At 44.0% G+C, this 27,674-nt stretch overlaps 1 protein-coding gene across 2 annotated transcripts; it reads right to left on the reverse strand.

Annotated features, from left to right (window-relative positions):
- LOC143996586 (uncharacterized) lies at positions 1-27,674 on the reverse strand. 2 transcript variants are annotated; one of them, XM_077491709.1, is made up of 3 exons: positions 27,538-27,674; positions 7,897-8,013; positions 1-4,576 (listed from the first exon to the last, which is right to left on the reverse strand). In XM_077491709.1, the coding sequence occupies exon 3, from the start codon at positions 4,557-4,559 to the stop codon at positions 2,193-2,195; it is 2,367 nt and encodes a 788-aa protein (XP_077347835.1). In that variant the 5' UTR covers positions 4,560-4,576; positions 7,897-8,013; positions 27,538-27,674; the 3' UTR covers positions 1-2,192. The 2 variants fall into 2 exon arrangements, with proteins under 2 accessions (XP_077347835.1, XP_077347836.1); XM_077491710.1 differs by lacking the exon at positions 27,538-27,674 and adding an exon at positions 20,639-20,702.

A 27,674-nucleotide genomic window follows, 5' to 3' on the forward strand; every position in this document is an offset into this window, starting at 1 on the left:
TAAAATGCTTGTGCGATCTTTATTCCCACATGCATTTCTCCCAACTATATGTTTACATACATGTGTCATGTACATATACAATTTGGCTGATATTTGTATATTTTTCTTGCCATTGTATCATTAGACAATACAGCTTGAAGCAAGTGAGCCCCTGAAGAAGGAATTTAACAATTTAAATATTCCGAAACATGTTGAGAGCTCTAAACTCATGTATATTGATTGACCTCTTACCATCAGACCCATTTCATGACTCAGAATTTTTTGCTGTAAATTACCATACATTAACCACTGGTTTTGTGATTTTAATATCCTTAGAAAAATTGCATATATGTCTTATAAACTAATACATTTTGTAATACTCTTTTATATATATGCCTTCTACTTCTCTGTCTGGCTTTAACCCTCGTCCATAAAAATTCCTGGGGCACCCTCTCTATCTGTTCGTGAACCCTTTGTTCTCCAAAACATTACAGTCCACACATGAGTAGTGTGTCAAACTCTTGGGTTTAAGCCTCGACCCTCTTTTCTGTGAGTTCTGAAGTGTACTAGTCTGCACATTTATTGTTAGCCTTTTTGGGGTGTAAATCTCTCAGGCGGAGAGCTATTGTTTACACTTGGTACTGCAATACAAACTCAGTTCATCCCTAGGAGGTACCTGGGTTAACTGCATTATATCAGTTGCACTGGTCTTTTATGTGTTAATGTTCAACTACTGATTTACTGTGTTACTTTTCTACTTTGGTTTGCCAATACATATCTTCTAAAAACCAGTGTGTGCTATTCTCGTGTGACCACTGGGAGTCGTCTGAGGTATTCTGTATTCTGTATTCCAGTAAAGCCGGCCATACACGGTTCGAATTTCTAAAGAAATTTCTTTCGAAAATCGTATCTAAGAATTTTCGCATGAATTTCGCACCATTAGTGGGCTGCAGTAACAGCCGATTTTCGTGTGGAAATAAAATTTGAGGAATCGGACATGTTGGAAATTTTTGGAAAAACAAACAGTTTTCTAATCAATGATGGGAGAATCGTGCGAGAAATGTAATAAGAAAAGAAAATGTACGGAGATCAAAGAAAATTTACGGAGAGAAAAGAAGATTCCCGGTCAAGAAAATTATTTTCTGTAGCAACATGAGGTGAAATTGAAGGCTTGGTCGGCCGAATTTCGAAAATCAATGGTGGCATCATCGGATCACAAAAAAAACAAATTTTCTGATTTTGAAAAGAAAATTTGTTCGAAATTTGACCGTGTATGGCCTGCATTAGATTGAGGTTCTGGCTAGGGCCAGAGATCGAGTAGAGGACCCAATATTACCAGTGTCTCCTGCAAAGGTAGTGATACACTATAGTTATACATTAACTATTTGGAAGAAAAAATGTATTTGTTTATTGTATTTTGCATGTGTTTTGTTTAAGGCTCGGTTCACACAGTAGGCGGCACGACTTGCAGGGCCGCGACCTCAGCGGCGACTTGCAAAACGACTTCTGTATAGAAGTCAATGCAAGTCGCCCGAAGTCGCCGCAAAAGACTTGAGTCGCTCCTATTAGAACGGTTCTGTAGTACAGAACGGGGCGCGACTTGTCAGGCGGCGAAATCGCCTGCACAAGTCGCCCCTGTGTGAACCGAGCCTTACTATGGTTATTTTGCTTTATCTTCTGCAAGTTTGCATGTGAACATTTAAATTATATTTTTAGGTCTACCTGGGAATTTTTTTAGTCTATTGTACCACTAAACAAGGTGTACCAAAACTTATAACGTACCATAGATGTTTCAAAGTTAAAAATGCTTAAATGTCAACAAGTAACATCCCTTTTACACTGTGGACACACATGAAAAATATATGTAACAATAATTTGAGTACAACACATAAAAAAATAGGAATAATTCTATTAGCAACATTCATAATAAACCAAGCAAACATATTACATTCTATCATAATAAGGATAAAAAGCAAAACACAAATTGACTTAAAAGGGGAAGATATCAATAACAACAAGAACAAACTATGGATGGAAGTTGACAATCCTGCTTGACTGAAGACTGCAGTTTGCAATATTTGCTACATAGCTTTGCAATGGTGATTGTTAGCAATGTAAAATGGTCTGAAGAAAAACAAAATGTCTTTGGACTATAACAAGTCTAGGTCTGAGAAACCACCTAATTGTTCTTGGTCTGCTGTTGACCTCTTCTTTTATCTGTAAACAAATCTAGAAAACTGTGTGGCAACAACATCTGATTTTTCTGGTTTCTCTATTTTAACTATGCTTGGAGCCATCAAAGGTGCTTTTGGAACCCAAGTACTTGTTTTAGTGCCTTCCGCTATTCTGAGAGTGTCCTGTAGGATAGGGATGAGATGTTTATTTGTCATTGGCTCATTCATGGTGTGCAGTAACCATTTTTTCTTTCTCTTCGGTGTAGCCAGCTTAGTTCCTAAAGGGGTTATAGCAGAAGCAAATCGTCGAACAGCGAGTGGCATTCGATCAATGTTGTGGTTGTGACTTATTGCTGCCAGCCTTGTTCTGGCTTCCAAAGCATCAACAGAAATACGGGTGCGTTTAGAGTGAAATTTCAAAGCATTGCTTTGGAAGACCTCTAGTGCAGCTGTTTGGCAATTCCACACCAGGTGATCTAGATCCTTCATGAGCTCAGTGTTGCAAATGATTTCAGAAACTTTATCATATGCAACTGTGCCTTCTTTCAACCATAAAAGTCTGGAGTATGCTTCCTCAGATAACGCTGGATGTGCACATTTATGATAAAGCACACCATCATGCCATATGTGAATATTTTGTATATGCTTTAGAAGAGACAGCCATTTTTCCTTCAGTAGCTCTGCATTGCCCTTGCTGGTCTGAATACTCCACCAGAAATGTTTAAGAATTTTGGATATCCATGGTTTTATGTGTATCCCGCTGCGTCCACAGGAGGCAAGTGTTAATTTTCTTTTCAGATGTTTTGCATAATGCCCAACATCATACTGATGAGAAATGTTTTTGTATTTTGTCTTCATAAGCTGCTTCACACTGATATGCCTGTCAGAAGCAAAAAAAGCAATGTCCTGTCCATTTGATAGTGCTCGGGTCATGCAAATATCAAATCCATAACTCTCCATTTCAATGGAGGAATTGCATTGAGTGCTCTGCACTGTCTCAAAATCTAAGATTTTGTTAGATATCATGTCCATCATCGTGTACACACAATATTTGGTGTTGTGCCTGGGACGATCACATTGCCCCTTACCACAGATAGCTATTGGTGTGTCTTGTAACTCGTTTTGCAGCTGGTTTTGTTGCGCTTTCCAGGAGTCATGGATCGATGGAAATATAAAATGTCTCTGATAGTGGAGGAATTTTTTTCTTGAAATGTGGCGAATTCCAAAACATTTAAGAAATGTCTGAATTTTATGGAAGTTCTGGCCAGTGGTCAGCAAACTTGCTGCAAGCAGAATGTTCCCTGCATAAAAGCGGTTGATTTTGGGTTGACTTTCCCAGATGCGAAAGTAGTGTCCATCTTCACAAATCCCACGAATAACAACTGCTGACCCATGAAATTCTTTGTTGTATTTATGAACAACTTTACTGCAACCACTTGGATCTTGGCACTTCACCTTGCAAAGTAGATTATTCAAACATTGCTCAAACACAATATATTTGGATTCGTTCACCATATCTGCAATAGGATCTCCAACAGCACCAGGGCTGGCCTTGAGTTGCTCATCCTCTAAAAAAGAATGCCGGGCAGTTTTTTCTGAAACATAAGCACTTTCCTGTAATGGTTTGTAGACTTCATCTTGTCTTTGATCTACATTTTTTTCTAGTTTTGTCCCACCACCTAGTGTAAATGCAAGAATGCTACCTTGAGTATGCTGTTCTTCAACCTGTGAAGGCAGCTGTGGGATACTGAACTCAATGAATGCACTTAGAGGATCTACATACAATGCTCTAACACTATCCTCACCGGACGGTCCTTCTATGCATTCAAACGGCAATCGTGTGCCAAGATTAGGGCATGCAGTTTGCTGAGATTTTGCAGTTTCTACATTTGGGGCAGAATGAGTGACAAGGTAAATATGTTCTACTTGTGGCACTGTAGGACTCCAGATGGAAGATTCTGTTTGGGTGGACTGATCGTGCATTATTTTATTAGATGCACCACTTGGTGACATGCCACAAAGAAAGCAAATAGAGCCATCACCACCAGCTTGGTTTTCTCGATTTCTTGATTCAAGAATGTTAAATTCCTCAATCAGTGTTCTACCTTCTGCTGGTTCCGGAAAAATAGTGGGCACAGCAGTGGACTTCAGTTTCTTTCGTTTACCTGTATTAACATAGCTGTCTTCAACAAAGTGAGTGGAACACAAGCGGTACAAATCACTGCGCTTCCCCTCCAGGATGATGTCTGCGATCTCATCCAAATGTTCAAATGATTGTCCGGTCTGCAAAAGCCATTCCTTTATTCTATCGATGGAATTTGGAAAACCATGTAAAATTATACCACATGGAGTAGTACATTTTCCTCCAGTCTTGTGAGGGCACTTTGTTATTATGCACTTGGGCATGATGAATCTGCAGGATACTGAAACAATTGCATAGATTATAATTTATTATAACATTACAACTTATAAATAGTTACATTAAATTAGATGGATTACAAAAAGGAGCATATAAAAAAAAAAAAACTGATTTCCAATATTACCTTTTAAAGTAAACAGATATAGGTGTGACAAAAAATGCTTGCAAAAAATATTTATCTATAAACAAAGTAAAAATAAATGTAACCACTTTCTGCTTTCTAACAGTACATTTACTTGTAGTAGGCAGCACAATGTATGGGAACTTCCTGGTTTTCTAAAGCACGTGAGCATACGAGTTTGTCAGCAGGTTGCAACCAATGATTTTGGCTGTATACCTGCTGATTGGCTATGGTCAATCACAGCAGAGTTCTGTTTACAAATACACGGAAACAAAGAACAGCGATCTGGCTGTTTCTTCTCCCTGAAATCAATTCTGAGTTCAGGGAAAAAAAGACAGTCAGATCCTGTGATTAAAAGCAACACACACTTGTTAGGCACACAGTTAATCCATTGAATGCCCTTTTGTGCACCCCCAACACCCATTAGTGTCATTAGAACAGTGTACAGTATTATCACTGTATTAGTGATGTCAGTTAGTTTCCATATTGCCCACCATGCTATCACAGTCACGCTATAAGTCGGTGATCACGGCCATTACTGGAATTTATGCAGCTATAGATGCTATTAGTAGTGTATATATATATATATGAATGTACTAAAAATTATAAAAGCCGGCCCAAATAGCACACTGCTCCGCGCTCTTGGATGCCAATATGCAAACTTGGATACAGTATTTATGCGGTACCCCACTTGCGTAAAATACCCACTTTAAAGCTGCTGCTTTTAAAAAACACAGAAATATAAAAATACATAAAAATTGCAACTTAAATCAAAACAATCGGTGAGTGCATCCCCAAAGGGGGTCGTTTGTGTTCCACAAGTGGTGAACTGCATGGTGGAAGCTGCACCTTAAATCACAATAAGAACGGATAGAACAAGCACCTTCTTTTCTGGACACTGATCAGAACTTTGACTAACTCACTTTTTAAGAAAAATGTGCATGCGCTACTATATATGAAAAGTGGACTTTTTGATTTAAGTTGCAATTTTTATGTATTTATAATAATATATATATATATATATATATACACACATACATATACACACACATACACCATAGTTTGTCAACACTATAACTTTCACACAAATCAATGAACATACACTTATTGGGATTTTTATTTTTACCAAAGACATGTATCAGAATACATTTTGGCCTAAATTTATGAAGACAATTGATTTTCTGGATATGTTTTATAAAAGTAAGTATTCTGTCTTTTTTTTGCTTATATAATAAAAAAAACCCAGAGGTGATCAAATACCACCAAAAGAAAGCTCTATTTGTGCGTAAAAAAATATATAAATTTATTTTGCGTAGAGTGTTGCTGAACAATTGGCAGTTAAGGTAGTAAAAAATGCTCCGATTATGAAGGGAATAAAACCTTCCAGAGGAAAAGTGGTTGTCTTGATTTTTCCTTAATGCATCAAAATGTAAACAATTCAAAAATATTAACCTAAATATGCTGTGACATTAACAAAACATCCAGTTCAATCCAAACACAGGTTCAGAGAGAAGGGCAGGACTGACACATTACTTCTACTGGTCATATACCAGGATTCTCCTCCAATCTGAAGAGTTATGCAAAATATACCCCTCAAAACACCACAGGTTCCACCACACTGCATGTTATTGATAAACAGTAAAATATAGGCAAATGTTGGAGTTTTTTTTAAAAACATCCTGCAGTCTGTAGAGAGATGTCCATTCTTTGTTATAAACAGGGCCCCCAAGTGCATTGAAATTTACTGTATATTAGATAATGTACTTTTGGCAATGGCCACTAAGAGGACGACCTTGAAGAATGGCATTAATGAAGTATGTTTAAGAAAGCGCTATGGACACAAACATGCACATATTTTTAATGTTAAAAAGATGGCTACAGCGCGTACGCTAACTGCCGGGAGGACGTCCCTGGACGTCCTCCTGTTTACTTCCCCTCTGCGTGCCGCCACTGGCACATAAATCGGTGAAGTTCAGTGTTGGCCGTGTCCCCACAGATCGTGCTAAATGGCCAATCACAGCGGCCATTTAGCACTCGATCGGCCTGTAAACATATGAGATCATCTCTCATCGCCGGCTCTCCCTCCTCACACAGAGACAGCGTGAGAGGAGGGAGAGATGAATGGCTGCAGCTGCAGCGTCAGTAAGAACATACACACACATGACCACCTGTCCCCAGTGCCACCTATCAATGCCACCTGTTATCAGTGCCACATATTAGTTCCATCTGTCATCGGTGTCACGTCAGTGTCACATGTCATTGTCCTGGTGCTCCAGGGTCTTCAAAAGTGTAATAGGTAGTCAACAAGTTAGATGTGTAATTTATGCTCCTAGAACATGTAACAGTGCTCTCTGCATGTTGGGCCTCTCTAAGTGGCCAGGCTGTGAAAAAGTCCCACACACGTGGTATTGTAATACTCAGGAGGAGTAGTAGAATGTATTTTGGGGTTATTTGTGGTATACACATGCCATGTGAGAGAAATAACCTATTACAATGACAATTTTGTGGGGGGGGAATCTTCATTTTGTAAGAATTGTGGGGAAAAATGACAACACCAAAAACCTCACTATGCCTCTTACTAAATATCTTGGAATGTCTACTTTCCAAAAAGGGGTAATTTGGGGGGTATTTGTACTTTTCTGGCTTGTTCAGGTCACCCATCAGGTGTGATCAATTTTTTTATGATTTGCACCACAGCTTGTAGACTCTAACTTTCACAAATCAAATAATATCCACTAATTTGGGTTATTTTTTACCAAAGATATGTAGCAGTATAAATTGTGGCCAAAATTCTCGAAAAAAATAATAATAATTTGCAAAATTGTATCACAGAAGCAAAGAAAAATGCATATTTTTTTTCAAAATTTTCGCTGTTTTTTCATTTATAGCACAAAAAATAAAAAACCCAGAGGTGACCAAATACAACCAAATGAAAGCTCTATTTGTGGGGAAAAAAAGAAGGAAAAAATAAATAAATTTGGGTACAGTGTTACATGACTGAGTAATTGTCATTCAAAGTGTGAGAGCACCGAAAGCTGAAAATTGGTCTGGCCAGGAGGGGGGTTTAAGTGCCCAGTAGGCAAGTGGTTAAAATAATTACATTGCTTTGAAATTCCTAATAATGCTTTCAAATGATAGGTAATGCAAAAAGAGAAGATGGACATAAAATAGCAATGGATCGCATTGTCAAAGCGTTTAGTTACCTTTAGTGTAAACAGAGGAACAGAGTATTTTTCTTTTCCAATCTGGATGCAATCTCAATAATGATAGTTGACCGTGTTACCCAAAGTCACTTCAGTAACTTTAAACTTCCAATAATTCTGTAAAGACGGAATAAAGATTGGCATTAATGTATATAATTCTCAGTGTTGTTCTCCATCAAAATTCCAAATCACCACTACTATCAACATAGGGAGAAGTGATGGCATAAATTATTATTTTGTATGTTAGAAAGGACATAACTTTAAAAAATATAATAAAAAAAAAAAAAAAAAAAGAAGATGACAAATATATGTTTTATAACTCTATAGCTGTTTTCCAAAATAAAATTAGCAACTATTGGAATTAATGATACTAGACAACTTGCGTATTTTAGCCAAAACACGTATTAGAGAGATTGGCTCACAAGCTCACCACTAGATGGTATTATACTCCCACTAGATTTCATACCTTTTACCCTAATGTACCGGATATGTGTTTTAGGCTGGGTTCACACTGCTGCGGTGACCAGATCGGATGTGATTCGCACTGCAGTGCAAATCACATCCGATCTCTGTGCGATGCGAGTTCAGCCATACAGATAGTATGGCTGAATTCGCATCGCATCCGGGCGAAACTTGCACAGGAACCTTTTTTTCGGTCCGCAGCAGAATCGGATCGCATGGGTGTTCACACCATGCGATCCGATTCCTGTCCGAGTTTGCACATCGCACTGCGATATGCGAACTGATCTGGGGGTGTCATTAACGTTTCACTGACACTCCCAGCAGTTCGCATAGGGAAGTGTGAACTGCCGCCGGGAGGCATGCGATGTGAACCCAGCCTTAAAGAGGTTGTAAAGCTTAGTTTTTTTTTTTTTTAAACAAAAAATATATTTCCTCCTCTTCTTGGGTCCCCCCGCAGCACTCTGGCTTCTCCCCACATCAAGTTCCTCCTCGGAGACCCGCTTTCCATAGGGGCACCCATTGACACAGACAGTGGGACTCGGCCCCTCACCTCGCTCACATGCCACTGGATTATATTGACAGCAGCAAGGAGCCAATGTCTTCCCAGCCAGGAAGCAGGTCCTGAGATCCGATTGGCCGGGAGTGCTAAGACCCTAATGGTGACCGACGGGACTCGAGGAGATGCAGGGGGGAGTGAGGGGGCCAGGGTTGTTTGTGCGTGCACCCCCCGCACTTCTACTGTATGATAATGGGCCTCGATTACGTAACATGTGACCAAATAACATAGCTTAAAAAGATGCAAGCTCTACCAATTCTGTCACAAAGGTGTTCCATAGTTCCTTCAAATACAGAGCCAAGAGATACCAATTCTTTATTGATAGGATGACTGACAAGCTGTAGAGAAACATTCCATGTCATCCTATGACAATGAAAGCAGTAGTAGACATAGGATTAGCTTACACCAAGGCCACAAAGAAAGTATATTACAAAGAGTATATGAACCCACAATTTAGGATTTCTTGAAAGAAATGTTATAGATGTCCTCAGTGTTGGTAATATCTAATGTGCTGGAGGTGCTCTTTTTTTGATTATGATAACATGCTTTTTTAAACATACTAGGGGCCAAAATGTAAAAGTGTTTGACTTTCTGAAAGTCTTCATCAAAATCAACACTAGCAGGATGCTTTCTACTTTGAGTTGACTTTCTCCTATATTGAAGTGATGGTGGTCCCCAAACTGGCTCCTTAGGTTCCGTTCACATTGGCTCCGCTGATCCCCGATGAGCAGGAGGATGGCAGACACAGCCCCGCTCTCCTTTATGGGGAAATCAGATGGAAACAAACAGCTTACAATCTAAGGTCCCTATGGCTTGGTTCACACTTCTGCATGCAAGGAATCACTGCGATTCCCGCACTCTGAATGAAAACACACTGCTCTGTGAAAACGTATGGGCCTGCCGTTCATTCTGAATGGCACCCCCCACGCATGTGAAATCTTAGTGTGGGGTGCAAGATTTCCCTGCAGCCACATTTTCAAAAAAGGTGCATGCACTTTTTTTTTTTTTTGCAGAAACAGAGGCTCGGCAGCCCATTTATATAAATGGACTGCGGTGCCAGTGCAAGCGCGCTCGCAAAATGCATAGGTGTGAACCTACCGTCACTCACATTCATACATACATATACTAGGGCCAGTTTAGACAGGAGCCAATTAACCTACCAGCGTGTCTTTGGAGTGTGGAAGGAAACCCACACAGGCACAGGGAGAACATGCAAACTCCAGGCAGGTAGTGTCATGGTTGGGATTTGAACGGACAACCCCTAGTGCTGCCAGGTGTGCTACCCATGGATGGCCTGCCCTATGTGTGTAGTGCAAAAACCTTGCCTAACATTTTATCCATGGTTTTGTCACTTGGGCTTCAGAGGGAGATAACATGTGGCTGTTTCAACACATTTTGCAGCCATGGTCACAATCAGAAATACATGCATGCAGACATAAAGTGGCTGAAAAAAGGCTGCAGGAAATTAGCACTGAGATGCAACTAACAATTCCAAAAGAAAAAAGTAATTATGTGCTTTCATTAACCATTTCAGCTCCGGAAGATTTATACCCCTTTATGACCAGGCCATTTTTTTGTGATACAGCACTGTGTCGCTTGAATTACAATTGCGTGGTCGTGCAACGATGTACCCAAACAAGACTGATGTCCTTTTTTCCCCACAAATAGAGCTTTATTTTGATCATATTTGATTACCTTCTGCAATTTTTATTTTTTGTGCTCTAAACAAAGAGCAACAATTTTGAAAATTTTTTTTTTTACTTTTTTCTATAATAAATATCCCTCCCCCCCCCCCCAAAAAAAAAAAAAAGTAACAGTTCAGGTCCATATATAATCTTGTACATATTTTTGGTAAATAAATCGCAATGGGCATATATTGATTGGTTTGCGCAAAAGTTATCACATCTACAAACTATGGGCTAGATTTAGGGACTTTTAGTTGTTTTTGCTAGTAATGGCGTGATCTGCGGATTTTTAGCAGGACTGCGACATTGCGACAGACAAATCTGACCCCAAATTACACGTTTTGGGGGCCAGTGACATTATTACATTGATCAGTGCTGTAAAAATGGCACTGGCATTGAAGGGGTTAACACTAGGGGGTGATCAAGGGGTTAAGTGTGTTACCTGGGTGTGTTCTAACCGTGGGGGGGTGGGACATGACGGAGATCACTGTTCCTGATCACTGGGAACAGAAGCTCTCTGCCATGTCATCTAGCAGAACAGGGATCCGCGTGTTTAAACTGGCAGATCCCCGCTCTGCCTCTGTACTAGGCGACTGCGGGTTACCAGCGGACATCGAGTCCGCCCAACCCGTGGGCACGCTTTTGCAGCAGGAGCAAGAGGTACGGCAGTACGCGCAGGAGAGCCGACCTACCGCCGTATAACGACAGTGGCTGGTTGGCAAGTGGTTTACATTCACTTCAGTACAATACTGAATTTTTTTCATAGCAATATCATGTGAAATGAAGAAACAAACCCCATCAACTCATTTTATTGGCTTTAAGTGAGCAGATCAAGTTTGAACACTAGGGATGAGCCGAAACCCCCCCCCCCCCCCCCCCCGGATCGGTTCGCACCAGAACCTTCAAAACGGACCTAAAATTCGTACGAACTTTAGAACCCCATTAAAGTCTATGGGACTTGAATGTTCAAAATCAAAAGTGCTAATTTTAAAGGCTAATATGCAAGTTATTGTCCTATAAAAGGTTTGGGGACCCGGCTCCTGCCCCAGGGGACATGGATCAATGCAAACATTTTTTTAAATGGCAGTTTTTTTCAGGAGCACTGATTTTATTGACGATTAAAGTGAAAAAAAGAAAAGTGAAATATTCCTTTAACCACTTGCCGACCAGCGCACGACGATGTACGTAGACAGAATGGCACGGGCAGGCAAATGGGCGTACATGTACGTCCCTTTAAATTTGCCGCCCTGCCATCGGGAGCGCGCGGCCAGCGGCGCGCTCCCATGCTGGTCGGGACCCCCGTGAGTCCGGTCGCGGGACCCGCGGACTCGATCGCCGCGGGCATCCCCGCGATCATCTCACGGAGCGACCGAATGGAGAAGTGCCGTTGTAAACAACATTTCTCCATTCTGCCTAGCAACTAGTGACGCTGATCTCTGCTCCATGTGATTGGAGCAGAGATCAGTGTTCACTAAATGAAAGCCCAACCCCCCCACAGTTAGTAACACGCCCCTAGGAACACTTAACCCCTACACTGCCACCCACTGGTTAACCCCTTCACTGCCAGTGTCATTTACACAGGAATCACTGCATTTATATAGCAGTGATTACTGTATAAATGACAATGGTCCCAAAAATGTGTCAAAAAAATGTCTGATGGGTCCCCCACAATGTCGCAGTCACAATAAAAACCGCTGATCGGACTTCCGGTTCCGGCGCCGTATGGAGTAGCTGTCCCGCCACACAGCTCCCGCAGACCGGCCTTCAAATCTGCTCTAAATCAGGCGTTTTCGCCCGTTACACCGGCCAGCCATCCTCCCCACGATACCGGCTCCACGATGGACCGGTTCGTCGAAAAAACCGGGCCGCGTTCGTACGCGGCCGCCACCGCGCGGCAGACCGCGCCGCAAATCGAGGCTCCGGCTTCGGCCTACACCACTTCGGCCCCCGCTCCAGCCAGCACGGCCTACCCGGAGGAGCAGACACCAGCGATGGAGGTAGGAGACCCAGCGCAAGGCCAGACGGCCTCCAAGACACCCCCTCCCATGCATCCACCTGCCTCCACGCAAGTACCTGGGCCTGTAGCACCTGTGGCCATGCTACATGCTTTGCCATCCCCACAGCTGCAAGACCCACAGACTGAGCTTCTGGCACAAGCTGTTGCTGCTCTCCTCTCCCCTATGATAGCGGCCTCTGTTGTAAAAGCTGTCACCCAGGGCATGCATAAAATTCAGGCCCAACTTGGGGAACATGCATCCAGACTTAATGAGGCTGAAAGTCGCATCTCTACATTAGAGGAAGAACTATACCAAACGCAGTCCCTGGAACAAGCCCAGGACAGAACCAACAAATTTATTTTGGAAAAACTCGATGACCTCGAGAATAGGTCCAGGAGGAGCAACCTGCGTTTTGTTGGTATTCCAGAGTCGCTTCACCATTCTGCCCTATCAGACCTGTGCGCAAACCGCATCCCGGAGGCTCTGGGCCTGGGGGGACCCTTTGTCGTGGAACGAGCACATCGTGTGGGGGCGCCGAACTCGGACCGCAAGTCCCCACGCCCGATAATTGCTAAATATCTAAATTACGCAGACAAAGCCTCCATTTTGCAGCAGTATCGTCAGTTCAGATCGCTTCAAATTGATGGAGTCAAAATCCTGATTTTTGCTGACTATTCAGTGGATGTCTCTAAGAAGAGGAAGGCCTTTCAACATATCTGTACGGAACTATTCCAACGGCAGTTGAAATTCACTCTTGCATTTCCGGCAATCCTACGGATCAAAGCACCCAACGGAGAACAACTCTCCTTTCAAGACCCCGATGATGCATCGCGTTTTCTGAAATCGCTACGTTCGGGTCCTCCACTGAGCCCAGCTCCCAAGGCATCCCCTGTCAATAGAGCTCTTGACCAGAGGAGCCCACGGAAGGACTCCCCCAAGCGCTTCAGGGCCTCAGGTCCTGCCCCCCACGCTTTAAATGCACGTTGATGAACACTTGGACCGTGTTTTCTTTTTTTGTTCTCCCTTCTTTTTTAGGGACACAGCTTTACCTACCACCCGTTTCCACCTGGTAGAAGTGGCTCCTGTTTTGACTTACTCTCATCCTGGTCCACCCGCGCGCTGTGCGCACTCATAAGGTATTATTTGCCCAGGGCCGTGACTGGCTCTGGGCGCTGCACTATCTGCTCATATGTCTTCACCATGACCCATGGGCCCTTGGCTTATGGATGTTTTGTTATTGTATTATTAGAACTGCATGTATCTTATTTTATTCCTCCTCTCTCAATATTTGTGTGTATCCTCTCAATTCCCTCTTTCAGGTTACAATCACTGGTTCCCCTTGTGGGGTCTTCTGTGCGGACCATCTCATTTCGTTCTGACCCTTGCCTGGGGTGACGGCGTGTCATATTCCTTCTCTAGGGCAGCCGTAATTATATCAGTTCGATGGCCTGGTTCTGGGAGCTGGTCTACACAGTGACCCCCATGCGGAAAAAAGTGAAGTTCACAGTGAGTTGTTTTGGTTGGCCTGTTTGCCACTCCCTTCCCCGTCCCTTCCTTCCCCCTTCTTATACAGCTGCACTTGTACCTGATTTATTCCCCCTTGCTGTCATTCTACCAAGGTTCATCCTGGCCTTCTCTGGAGCGAAGCTCCTGCTGTTTTATGCCCCGGGTCCTCCCGAACACATGGTATTATTTGTTCCCGCTATCACTGCACTTAACGATTCACCATGCTACAAGTAGTATCGTGGAACGTTAAAGGGCTCCGTTCCCCCAACAAACGCATGAAGGTACTGCGTCACCTCAAGAGACTCAAGACTGACGTAGCACTGCTACAGGAAACCCATCTCTCTTCATCGGACTTTGTCCGGATGAGGAAGCTCTGGGTAGGTGAGGTGGCGGGCGCTGAAGCTGTGGGTCGAAAAGCAGGGGTTCTTATTCTTATCAATAAGAATCTCCCTTGTAAGATCCTATCTACTGACACAGATCATCAGGGCAGACTCCTCACTATCAGGGCCCTCATAGGGACCAAGGAACTTGCTATTACAAATGTCTATGCTCCTAATAGTCCCACAAAATCCTTTTTTGGCACGCTGACCAGTTGGCTTTTGCGCTTCCCACACCTCCCACATCTGGTAGGGGGTGACTTTAATTCTGTTGCTCACCTGGCAGACGACAAATCCTCCCCCCCCGCCCTATACTTTGCTCGACTGTTACCACTCACACGACCCTGGCGCTGACTATGGAATCCCTCCACCTTCATGACATCTGGCGACTACACCACCCGACCGACCGGGAATTTTCCTTTTATTCCTATCCACACAATGTCTTCTCTAGGATTGACTATTTTTTTGGTTCTGACGATTTAATCCCTTTCCTTCCGACGGCGGAAATCCATGACATAGCCATATCAGACCATGCTCCGATATCAGTGACCCTAGACACCCCCGGCATACACCCTAATCCCAGAATTTGGCGCTTCCCCTCCTTCTTACAGCACAATGCAGATTTTCAAACTTACATGTTGAAAGAGTGGGCATCATACTCGCAAACAAACGCAATACATGTCGACAACCCGCACTTGTTCTGGGATGCAGGTAAGGCGTTCCTTAAGGGACGCATTATCTCGTATGCCTCCTCTTTCAAGAAACACGCCCAGTCCCAATACAAAGCTTCCAGTTCCAGACTACATCTGGCCCAGCGGGCGCTCTCTAACTTAAACTCCCCTGAAAATCGCGAAGCTTGGCACACAGCCAAACAGTAATTCGACACTTGGGCTGAAACCTTGGAAACCACTAAAAGGGCCCACTTCGACGCCACGTTACATAAATTTGGCAACAAAGCTGGCAAGCTTCTTGCCAGATTGTGCAAGGGACCCTACCGTCCCACGGTCATATCGTCGCTACGCAACCCCGACGGCACGGTCATGTCTACTCCAAAGGGCATAAATGCGGCAATGCTCCGCTTTTATACCTCTCTGTATGCGGCGGACCCCATTGATCGACCCACTGCTCGCGATTTTCTTGACGGTACGCGCCTGACTCGAATATCTCCCTCTCAACTCGACTCGTTAAACGCCCCCATTTCCCCTTCAGAGATATCTGCCACGACCCGTAAGCTAGCCTCCTCCAAAGCCCCAGGCCCGGATGGTTTATCAGGCGAGTTCTATAAATCCTTGAATACTCTTCTAACTCCGACTCTGGCTGCTGTCTACCAACATATATGGTCTGGTGGCCCCTATCTCCCGTCAGGTAACCAAGCAATTATTAAGTTGTTAGAAAAAAAGGGTAAAGACCCGCAAGAGCCTGGGTCATATAGACCCATCTCGCTCCTTAATCTTGACGTCAAAATTCTTTCTAAAATAGTAGCCAATAGGCTGGCCGACATCATCCCCTCCCTGATTCATTCCGCCCAGTCAGGCTTTGTCAAGGGCAGAACGGCAACTATCAATATGAGGAAGGTGATGATGGCATTAGAATATGCTAGATGTCATCCAACCAGCGATTTGGCTATTATTACTCTGGACGCCGAAAAGGCATTCGATAATGTTAATTTTGAATGGCTTTCCATGGTACTGGGGGATATGGGCTTCACCGGACCTTTTCTGCACCTGATCAGCTCCATGTACACCTCCCCTGCAGCCAGACTGGTGGCCGCCGGCCTTCTGTCTGATGAGTTCCGGCTACATAAGGGGACCCGACAGGGCTGCCCCCTGTCCCCACTTCTTTTTAATCTAGCGTTAGAGCCATTATCCAGACACTTGACATATAACGCACCGCTGCACGGAATCAGAGTCGGGTCACATGAGTTACGAACCTCCCTTTTCGCCGACGACGTTTTGATATTTTCTGCCAACCCTTCCTCAGACATGCCCACGATCAAATCCATATTTGACCGATTCAGGCAGTGCTCGGGATTGCGTATTAATTACTCCAAGAGCGAAATACTCCCTTTGGGTTCCCTTCCACCTCCGACATGGGCAAATCACTCTATTTTTAAGGTAGCTAACACCCATATCACTTACTTGGGCATTAAGATAGGGAAGCTCCCCTCATCTCTTTATCACTTGAACTACCCCCCCCTCTTTACTAAACTTATGCAGGAACTGGATAACTGGATGGATCTGCCTCTTTCGCTCTTGGGAAGGTGCCACCTGGTAAAAATGGTTAGTTTTGCTCGCCTTCTGTATCCCCTTCAGACGATACCTTTACTCCTCAGGCATAAGGATGTTAAACTTTTAAACTCATCAATTTCCAAATTCCTGTGGCGAGGTAAGAGGCCCCGCATTGCCTTTTCTAAACTTCACCTTCCTAGGAGCGAAGGGGGTATTAGTCTTCCCAATCTCAGAATGTACAATTTAGCATGTCTTTTAAGGGTAGGTTTGGACTGGATATCCCAAAAATCCCGCTGCTCCAACTATTCACTGGAAGCTGAAATGACCCATCCTTACTCCCTAGCTGCACTTCTCCACTGCAAATGGAAACAACTGGATCCGTCATTGCAACACAACCTTTTACTGCGAGACACGGCCATTGCCTGGAGAGAAACACGGAAGAGCCTTAAGTTGTCTCCCTACATATCTAGGCATCTCCCGTTACAAGGCAACCCGACCTTTACCCCGGGGCTGGACCGCCAACCCTATGATACATGGCGTCAACAAGGCCTTGACTCCTTTTTCTCGTTGTGTGACCCGGACTCTGGTCGACCACTTTCCTTCCGCCAGCTAGCCGTTAAGTTTTCTTTGCCGGATTCATCTGCTTTCCACTATGGTCAATGCCTCAGTTTCATGCAGAAAACATGCAGAGCAGAGCATGCAAGATTCCAATCCTCGTTCATTGATGTACTCCTCCATAAAGACTCTTATGCCCCGTACACACGAGCGGACTTTTCGACATCCAAACTCCGACGGACTGAGTCCGGCGGACTATCCGATCGTGTGTGGGCTGCAACGGACTTTAGCGAAGCTAAAGTCTGACGGACTTTAGAAATGAAGCATGCTTTAAATTTTCCCGACGGAACTCCGCCGGACCCGGTCCCCTTTGAAAAATCCGCTCGTGTGTGTGCTACTCCGACGGACTAAAACCGACGCTAGGGCAGCTATTGGCTACTGTCTAGGAACTTCCTACGTCGAATCCAGTCGTACGTCATCACGTTCGACTCCGTCGGAGTTTGGTGTGATGGTGTGTGGTCAAGTCCGTTCGGTCGAAAAGTCCGCCAGAACTCCGTCGGAACTCCGGCGGAACTCCTTTGGAGGTCTGTCAGACTTAATCCCTCTCGTGTGTACGGGGCATTTTGGTATCTCAGATATCTACAAACCTCTATTGCTGAATACTACACCCTCTTTGGAACTTTCCTCGGTTTCTAATTGGGCTAAAGACTTTCCAAGTGTTGATACTGTGGACAAGATCCTACAAGGACTACAATCAGTCTACAAGTTGGTCCCAAATGAAACTTGGAGGGAAACCCAACTAAAAATTGTACACCGAGCGCACATACCTTTTCTATACTCCCCACCTTCAGGTCAACCTGCGGTCTCTTTGTGTCCTCTCTGCCAGCATCCGAGACCTTCCCTTACCCATCGTTACTGGTCCTGCCTGGTTATCTCCTCATTCTGGAATGAAATTTTGGCGTTTATCTTCAAGATAACACTTTTGAAAATCCCCAAGGATCCGCTACTCCTTATCTTTGGTCATTGGGACCCCAAACTGCTCCCTTGGTCGGCTACTTCCACACCTCTGGGCAAGGAATGGGCCTTGCTTTGTTTGTTACTCGCCAGAAGAAACATCCTGGCCAACTGGACTTCCACGAACAAACCATCTGTATCACAAGTGGACAGAGAACTCATGCACCTCCTCTTTCGGGACAAATTAAACACTAGTTTTCTGCACGCCAAAGCCAAACTTCGCTTCCACAATAGATGGGACTTATATGTGTCTTCAAAACTCACCCCCCAGGAACGAGCCCACCTTGAGGACCACTCCTTCATCTATAAGGGACACGCATTACCGGCGACAATCGCTGCAACCTGAAATCATACCATGCGTGTCTCTGTGCCCCTATCTATCTCCCCCTCACATGGGGCCTCATTCATGCATCGCCTTTCATGGACGGCCGGGAACTGTGCAGCACCTCCCCCCCCCCCCCCTCCCCTATGTACTGCATTGCACCTATACTCTATGTTACCTTGTAGATTGTCCCTATATTGCACACCAGGTTATCTTCTAACCACCAGATCCATCCAGGGGAGGCTTCCCCTTCTCCCTTCTTGGGGGAGTGGTGAATCCTCCTTTTTGTTATATACGAATTGCTTAGTTATTATCAAACCCTGAGCTGCCTGATTGTTTTCATTCATTTTCTGCCTTTATCTTCTTTCTGTTTCAATGAGAAAAGTATTAGCCCGCAACTTTTGTACAACTTGTTGTATGCCTTTGTTCAATAAAATTTTATATAAAAAAAATAAAAAAATAAAAAAAATAAAAAAATAAGAACTGTAAAAAAAAAAAAAAAAAAAAAAAACGCTGATCGCCGCCATTACTAGTAAAAAAAAAAAGAATAAAAAATGATTAATAAAAATGCTATAAAACTATCCCTATTTTGTAAACGCTATAACTTTTGCGCAAACCAATCAATAATCGCTTATTGCGATTTTTTTTACCAAAAATATGTAGAAGAATACGTATCGGCCTAAACTGAGGGGAAAAAATGTTTTGTTTTTTTATATATATTTTTGGGGGATAATTATTATAACAAAAAGTAAAAAATAATGCGTTTTTTTTCAAAATTGTCGCTCTATTTTTGTTTATAGCGCAAAAAATAAAAACCGCAGGGGTGATCAAATACCACCAAAAGAAAGCTCTATTTGTGGGAAAAAAAGGACGTCAATTTTGTTTGGGAGCCACGTCGCACGATCGCGCAATTGTCAGTTAAAGCGACGCAGTGCCGAATCGCAAAAAGTGGTCTGGTCTTTGACCAGCAAATTGGTCCGGTCTGAAAGTGGTTAAATATCGTGCCTGGGGGGTGTCTATAGTATGCCTGTATTACAGAAACAGAACAAAACCAGCAATAAGGGGTATCTTCAGGTGTATAATGTGCAGGAGGCACAAAACACCCACTGTAAATGCTGCAGATGCCTGTGTTACAGAAACAAAACACCACCAGCAATGAGGGGTAGAGTCGGGTTTATACTGTGCAGGAGGCACACAACACCCACTGTAACAGCGCTAGGTTCCCAAGCAAAAATACATTGTTCCTGCCTATCTTGCTCTTTCCCTGCATGCCAACACACTACACAAGGCCGCTGCGCTGGTGGCCTTATATAGTGGGGGGCATGTACTAAACCCCCCTGAGCTATAATTGGCCATAGGCATCCTGCCTGTGGCCAATTATGGCTCTCCTCACTGCCGGCGCTGTGATTGGTCAAACACGCAGGGTCACAGTGCATGCTTGGCCAATCATGAGCCAGCAATGCACTGCGATAGCATAGTGCATTGTGGGCCGTTCGTGGCACACGAATATGGTGCGAACGGTCCACAAAATTCTTAATTCGCCGAACAGGTGAACGGCCCATGTTCGAGTCAAACACTGAGCTCATCCCTAATGAACACTCGGGGAATCACAGTCATTTCATTATCATGGGAAACATCTTGTGTAATCCTGCACTACACCATCCACCTCTTTCTTCTATCATTCCTTCCTTGTATATCCAGATCCTGCTACTTGTTACAGAGTAACATCTTTCTTCCTGACTACACATCCCAGAGTGCTTTGCAGCAACAGGCTTAAAGAGACACTGACATCAAATTACAGAGGTTGTTAGAAGAGTAGAGGTTGTTTACCCAGCAAAGTCAATGTTGGTGAAGCTGTGATCGCTAATGACTATGTGCTAGGGAAATTATCTCCAGCACATGAGTGGATATTGAAAATAAAGACACATCTTTATCTTCTTACTTACAAGCACTTTGCACAATGAACATACAGCCTCTGCTCCTATAGTAAATTCAGTTTTCAAGCTCAATAGATCTAATAAAAGTATAGGCGATACTCACTGCGCCTCCTTTTGTTATGCTCCCACTGGGCTCTGTGTCTTTTCTTCCACCTCTGACACTTCTGGGAGTGTCAGAGGCTTGACATGCCTGAGAGCCCTCAGATGCTCCCCTCCCCCCTCACCCCCTCCTCCAACATCAAAAGCTCTCCAGGCAGCTGTAGATGTATTCTTGCACAAACTGAATTGTTAGCATGATTAGATATTCTCAGGCTGCTTAAGCATTTGCTGCTGCATGAGCCAACATAACATACCTTTTCTCAATTCTCATGTACAATTTTGTAGATTAGATCTAATATGTTTGTTTTATGTGCAGAAGGGTTAAGCAGTTTTAGGGTTCATTCACACAGAGTGCGGAGATTTAAATTTTTCCTCATCTGATCCATGCAGAGCTCTGCAAGGGCACAAAGAAAATAATAGTTTTTCTGTGCCTCATTCATGCGGCAGCCGAGAGGTGCAGGAAAATGCCGCAGTGTAAATTAATAGAATGGCACTTTGTGACATTTTAATAAAGTTAAAAAAAATGAAAGAAAAAATGAAGAGTGCCTTGCATTGTAAAAACACAGGGCATCAACCCCCCCCCCCCCCCCACTGCCCACACAAAATGGACACCAGCATGCGTACTGATGTGAATGACTATTAGCCCTTGTACACACGGTCGGAGATTCCATCGGAATGTGTCCAATCGGAGCGTTTTGTCGGAGTCTGTGTGTGGTATGCATCGGACTGTTTCCGTCTGAATATCCGTCGGACCAAATTTTCCAACTTGCCGGAAATATTTTCTGACATACTCCGATCATGTGTAGAGAATTCCGATCGAACAAAGTGCCACGCATGCTCAGATCAAATTCCTACATCAAAGCTATTGGCTACTAGCCTGAATGTAGTCCCATCGTAACGAAATTACGTCATCACGTTCTGAAAGATCGGATTTTCTGACAACTTTGTCCGGCCGTGTGTATGCAACAGTTTCGGACAAGATCCGTCGGACAAAATCCGACGAATTTGGTTGTCGGAATTTCCGACCGTGTGTACAAGGGCTTAGGCTAGGTTTACTGTAGCCAATGTTCTGGAAAGTGATCCACGGTGGGCAGCCGCTGTTTGTCGTTCAGGAGGCAATTGCCAAATGACAATTTACAATGGGACTAATGTACCGCCACTCATGGCTCGTGGTTGCCGCATAGACCCTTTGAGGTGAATGGCCGAGTCTGACAGGCCGTGCTACTTATCAACGCGACATGCAATACATTTGCAGCAGCCAAGATACAAAGCGTCATGGTCGCAGCATGTGCATAGCCCCCTCTGGCTGTATTTTAGAGGGGGGGGGATTGGGGATAAGTCCATAGCTTAACCACCTGTTTTTACCATCCCCTAGTGTTAGTGAGTCCTTTGAAAAGTTTATTCAGCACCCTTCTGTTTCATATTTATATGATTTTTCAGAGAGCTTTTATGAAATGTGAAGTTTTCAGGACTCACACTGTTGTGATGTGTTTATGCATTATTTTTTGTGTGTCGCCCTTGGTGCCTGCAAAATTTTTGGCAATGCAGAGCAGGGCACAGAGCTGTGGTTGTCAACTTATTAGCTAAAGGGGGACTTGAATACCGCACCTAATATTCAGTATTTGTAATACCTTTGAGCCTACAAGACATTGCGCCCCCCCCCCCCCCCGCTCGGCCAGAGGAAGGAACGTCACCACTAAAGAGCTGTAGAGCTGGGTGGAAATTTCAGGAAGTCTGGGGGCTCAACAGAAAAGGTATTCTTGTTGCCTGAATATGCTCGACAATTTTTATAGATTTCCAGTCTTGGCTTAAAGGTTCTTATTTTAGTATTGACTGTTACTAGTCGAGACACCTAGAGAGTACAGTGGAACCTAAGATTGCGAGTAACGGCGTTTACGAGCATTTCACAATACAAGCAATTTTTTTACTAAATCCTGACTCGCTTTGCAAGCGTTGTCTCGCAAGACGAGCAGGATTCAAGCCACCAGGGCGTGTGCAGTACTGCATTTGGTCAGAGGTGCGGGGGCACCAGTGAAGCTTGGATACGATCGGAAACGTTCCAATCCCGAGTGTCTCTTAATATCTCCAGCACCCCCGCACCTCTGGCCACATGCAGTACTGCATAGACAAGCAGTGGCTGTGAAACTGAGTTTCCATTATTTCCTATGGGGAAACTCGCTTTGATATATGAGTGCTTTGGATTACAAGCATTCTTCTGGAATGAATTATGTTCGTAATCCAAAGTATTACTATAATTTGTAGTTGTTTTCTAAGTATCCTGTTTACTAATTTGTTGCGCCTTAAAAGGAGAAGTTCAGGCTTAGCTCATTGGCTGGGTTTCTCCTATGGGTCACAGAAGTGCAATTCATTTTGCACTCCTGTGACCCGTTTTCAGCAGAAAGCGGACGTCACCAATATTAGTCCAGGCACCATGTCATCCCGATTCTGGATCCGCCAGATGCCTGGACTGATCGCTGTATCAGCCTCTGTGCCGGCCACTCCCCACCCCTCCATAGCTCAGCGCACCAGTGAGCATGGGGGAGCAGAGCAGAAGAGCTGCTGATTGATAGGCAGCAGCTTTTTGCTCGAGGAGCCGAGAGAAACGAGCCATCAGTGATGTTTGATGGCTTGGTTCTCAGTGCAGAGACGACGAGGGACCGATGCTGCATCCACCTAGGTAAGTAAACAAAAAAAAAATGTTTACTTCTCTTTTAAAACAGTTAACATTTCTAAATAACTGGTGCTCTATTTCTTTCAACCTACCAAGAATACCTCCCTTGAGGCTCAAGATGTCAGCCCACTGAACTACTTGGGGTTCCTCACCCACCTCCCAGGTTGTAAGTGGGCACTGCACCACAGACATCAGGAATCTTTTGAGAACTATTTTATGGGATGAAGGTTATCTCCATACTACAGGCACTTATGACTATTTGTAGGTTCATGAAAATTGTTCTATTGCTATAATAGTATCAATGACAAAATACCGTATTTATCGGCGTATAACACGCACTTTTCCCCCCTTAAAATCAGGGGAAAGTCGTGGGTGCGTGTTATACGCCGATCCCCACTGTCTGTGAGGCTAAAATACCGAGCGGCGCGGAAAAAGACCGAGCGGCACCGAAAAAGACCGAGCGGCGCCGAAAAAGACCGAGCGGCGCCGAAAAAGACCGAGCGGCGCCGAAAAAGACCGAGCGGTACCCAAAAAGACCGGGCCCGTCTGCTCAGCTCTGCTCGGTCCGTCTGTCTCGGCGGCGGTATATTTAACCACTTGACCACTGGGCACTTAAACACCCTTAATAACCAGACCAATTTTCAGCTTTCGGTGCTCTCGCATTTTGAATGACAATTACTCAGTCATGCAACACTGGACCTATATGAAATTTTTGTCCTTTTTTTCACACAAATAGAGCTTTCTTTTGGCGGTATTTAATCACCGCTCGGTTTTTTATTTTTTGTGCTATAAAAGAAAAAATACCGAAAAATTCTGTAAAAAAATGAATTTTTCTTTGTTTCTGTTAGAAAATTTAGCAGATTAGTAATTTTTTCTTCATAAATTTTGGCCAAAATGTATACCACTACATATCTTTGGTAAAAATAAGTACAAATTGGTGGATATTATTTGGTCTTTGTGAAAGTTAGAGTCCACAAGCTATGGTGCCAATATCTGAAAATTGATCACACCTGAAGTACTGACGGCCTATTTCAATTCTTGAGACCCTAACATGCCAGAAAAGTACAAATACCCCCCAAATGACCCCTTTTTGGAAAGAAGACATTCCAAGGTATTTAGTAAGAGGCATGATGAGTTTTTTGAAGTTGTCATTTTTTCCCACAATTCTTTGCAAAATCAAGATTTTTTTTAACTTTTTTTTTTTCCCACAAAATTGTCATATTATCAGGTTATTTCTCACACACAGCATATGCATACCACAAATTACACCCCAAAACACATTCTGCTATTACTCCCGAGTATGGCGATACCACATGTGTGAGACTTTTACACAGTGTGGCCACATACAGAGGCCTAACATGCATGGAGCGCCATCAGGTGTTCTGGAGCACCCAGGACAATTCTGACATTTCTCTCCTACATGTAAAAATCATCATTTATTTGCTAGAAAATTACATAGAATTCCAAAACATTATATATGTTTTTTTAGCAAACACCCTGGAGAATACAATGGTGGTCTTTGCAACTTTTTATCTCGCACGGTATTTGCGCAGTAATTTTTTTAATGCTTTTTTGGGGAAAAAAAACAGTTTTGTGCTTAAAAAAAAAAAAAAAAAAAAAAAAAAAAACACAGTAAAGTTAGCCCAATTTTTGCATAATGTGAAAGATGAAGTTACGCTGAGTAAATAGATACCTAATATGTCACTCTTCAAAATTGCACACGCTCGTGGAATGGCGCCAAACGTCGCTACTTAAAAATCCCCATAGGCGACTATTTCAAATTATTTTACTGGTTATATGTTTTGAGTTACAGAGGAGGTCTAGGGCTAGAATTATTGCTCTCGCTCTAACGTTCGCAGCGATACCTCACATGTGTGGTTTGAACACCGTTTTCATATGTGGGCGGGGCTTACGTATGCGTTCGCTTCTGCATGCGAGCACATGGGGACAGGGGCGCTTTAAAAAAAACTTTTTTTTATTGTTCATTTTACTTTATTTTAGTTTGACATTTTTTTCCACAAAAATAATTTTTTTGATCACTTTTATTCCTATTACAAGGAATGTAAACATCCCTTGTAATAGGAATATGGCATGACAGGTCCTCTTTACAGTGAGATGTGGGGTCAATAAGACCCCACATCTCACCTCTAAGCTGGGAAGCCTGAAAAAAAAAAAAATAATAAAAAAAAAAAAGATTCTGGCTTTGATCGTATTAGCGATTCGGTAGAAGCACCGGAGGGCGGCGGGAGGAGGATGTCTATGGCTGGGTATTGCAGGGTATCACCGACTATGGCTGGGTATCTTCGAGTATGGCTGGGTATCTCAGAGTATGGCGTTGCAGAGCATTGTAGGGTATTGGCGGGTGTTGCAGAGTGTTGCAGAGCATTGCAGAGCGTTGCAGGGTATTGGCGGGTGTTGCAGAGTGTTGCAGGGTATTGGCGGGTGTTGCAGAGTGTTGCAGGGCATTGCAGAGTGTTGCAGGGCATTGCAGAGTGTTGCAGGGCATTGCAGAGTGTTGGCAGGGTATTGCAGAGTGTTGGCAGGGTATTGCAGAGTGTTGGCAGGGAATTGAGGGGTTAATTTTCGGTGAGCAGCGATGTGGGCACTGCAGATGCAGCCCACATCGCTGCTGACACCGATCTCTTCCCCCTCCGCTGTACCGATCGGTACAGAGAGGGGGAGGGAGGAACCGGCGTCATAACATGACGCCGGTATGTTTACAAGTGATCACTCCGTCATTTGACGGAGCGATCACGTGGTAAACGGCCGCGATGAGCGGGCGTTTACCGTAATTCGTGATGCGCCGGGTCCATTGGACCCGGCGGTCACGGATGTTCTCGTGTGCGCGCCCCAGGGGGCGCGCGAGAGCAGAATTCTGGGAGGCCGTTAATTAACGGCCTCTCAGAGTTAAACAACCGCCCTGAAGCCGTTAATCGGCAATGGGCGGTTGTTAAGTGGTTAAACATGGGCAAGGCTGCAAACGGCGCTGGGCGAGCTGGAAATGACACTCTGCAAGGCTGCAAACAGCGGTGGGCAAGCTGCAAATGACACTGATCATTCTGCAATTATGGACAAGGCTGCAGATGCACACTGATAAGGCTGCATTGACGGGCATTTAAATGTAAGTTTTTTTTTCCTTAAAATGCCCTCCTAAACTTGGGGTGCATGTTATACCCCGATAAATACGGTACCCTCTTTTTTTCTTTTTCTTTTTTTACAGAAATCATTCAAAACGCATATCAGTTTTGCCAGATATGGTCAAATCGATGGGACACATTCTGTGCAGTGTACAATTCAATGTCAAAGATCTTCCTGCACACAAAACCTGAGAGCATGCTTGCTGCTGTCACTGAAGAATGTCTATACTGGCGTACGTTGGAAATCCCTTGCTCGTCACACAGACTGCTTAGAGTCCTCTCTCTCCCACCCTGCTCTACTGCACAACACAAAGATCCTGAAGGGTTTTCTGGGAATATGTTTTACTGTGAGCACAATGCTGAGAGCTGGCATCACACATGGCCTTGCACCCTACGTTTAGGCAAAAAACAGGCACAGTGCTACACAGAACCAGCAGCTCTGTCGCTGAACTGCAATCCAGCAATGCTTCCATGGATGACCATGAATGGGTAGTTAGGAAGAAGCTAGTGGGTTACCATTTCGCCTTTGCTGGAGAGTTGAGAATATCCAGATCAATGTCAGGAAACAAAGCCTCAAATTTTGTAAACATGACGTTGTCCGGTTTGTCTCCATGCATGCCTGAGGAAAGTCATTCGACAGCGGACATTCAATGCTTTACATGTGCATTGAATGTCTGGATCTGCCCCCGGCTGTACCTGTTTACAATCCATCCGTCCAGAACTGGTAGACCTCCTCACATGGTGCTGATTCTGCTAGTTCAGGATAGAACCAGCAGAGGGAGGAGAAGAAGAATGAGTGGCTTGGCTTATCTGACACAGCCAGCACAAGAAGCAGACAGTGGGGAGAGATACGTTTTGAGCTTGCATTGTAGACAGAAACCCCATTCTGTAATCCTAACATTGCACTGCCCATGTCATCCCCTGTCTAACCCTTGCTTGTGTCTCCATATCCTGCCGTTAGCTTCATAGTAATAGCATAAAGGAAGTGTAGCAGTAGGCAGTCCCAGCCGCCTTGTTCCATCCTGATTACACATCCCAGAGTGCTTTGCAGCTACAGGCTCAAATTATCTGTTAGAACATGCAATCAGTACTCACAGTGTTTCCTTTTGATGTCCCCACAGTTCTCCCCGATTACAAAAATGTATTATTATTTTTTCCTCCACCTCTGACACTTCCAGGAGTGTCGAGGCTTTGTATGCCCGCGATCCCGTAGCTGCTCCCCTCCCCCTAAT

This window comes from Lithobates pipiens, unplaced genomic scaffold, assembly GCF_037356315.1.
Source record: "Lithobates pipiens isolate NorthernLeopardFrog02 unplaced genomic scaffold, aLitPip1_a1.2 Scaffold_19, whole genome shotgun sequence".
NCBI lineage: Eukaryota > Metazoa > Chordata > Amphibia > Anura > Ranidae > Lithobates > Lithobates pipiens.

What these genes read in the sequence shown, in the direction of transcription:
- LOC143996586 (XM_077491709.1), bottom strand. Translation starts at nt 4,559, where the DNA reads ATGCCCAAGTGCATAATAACAAAGTGCCCTCACAAGACTGGAGGAAAA.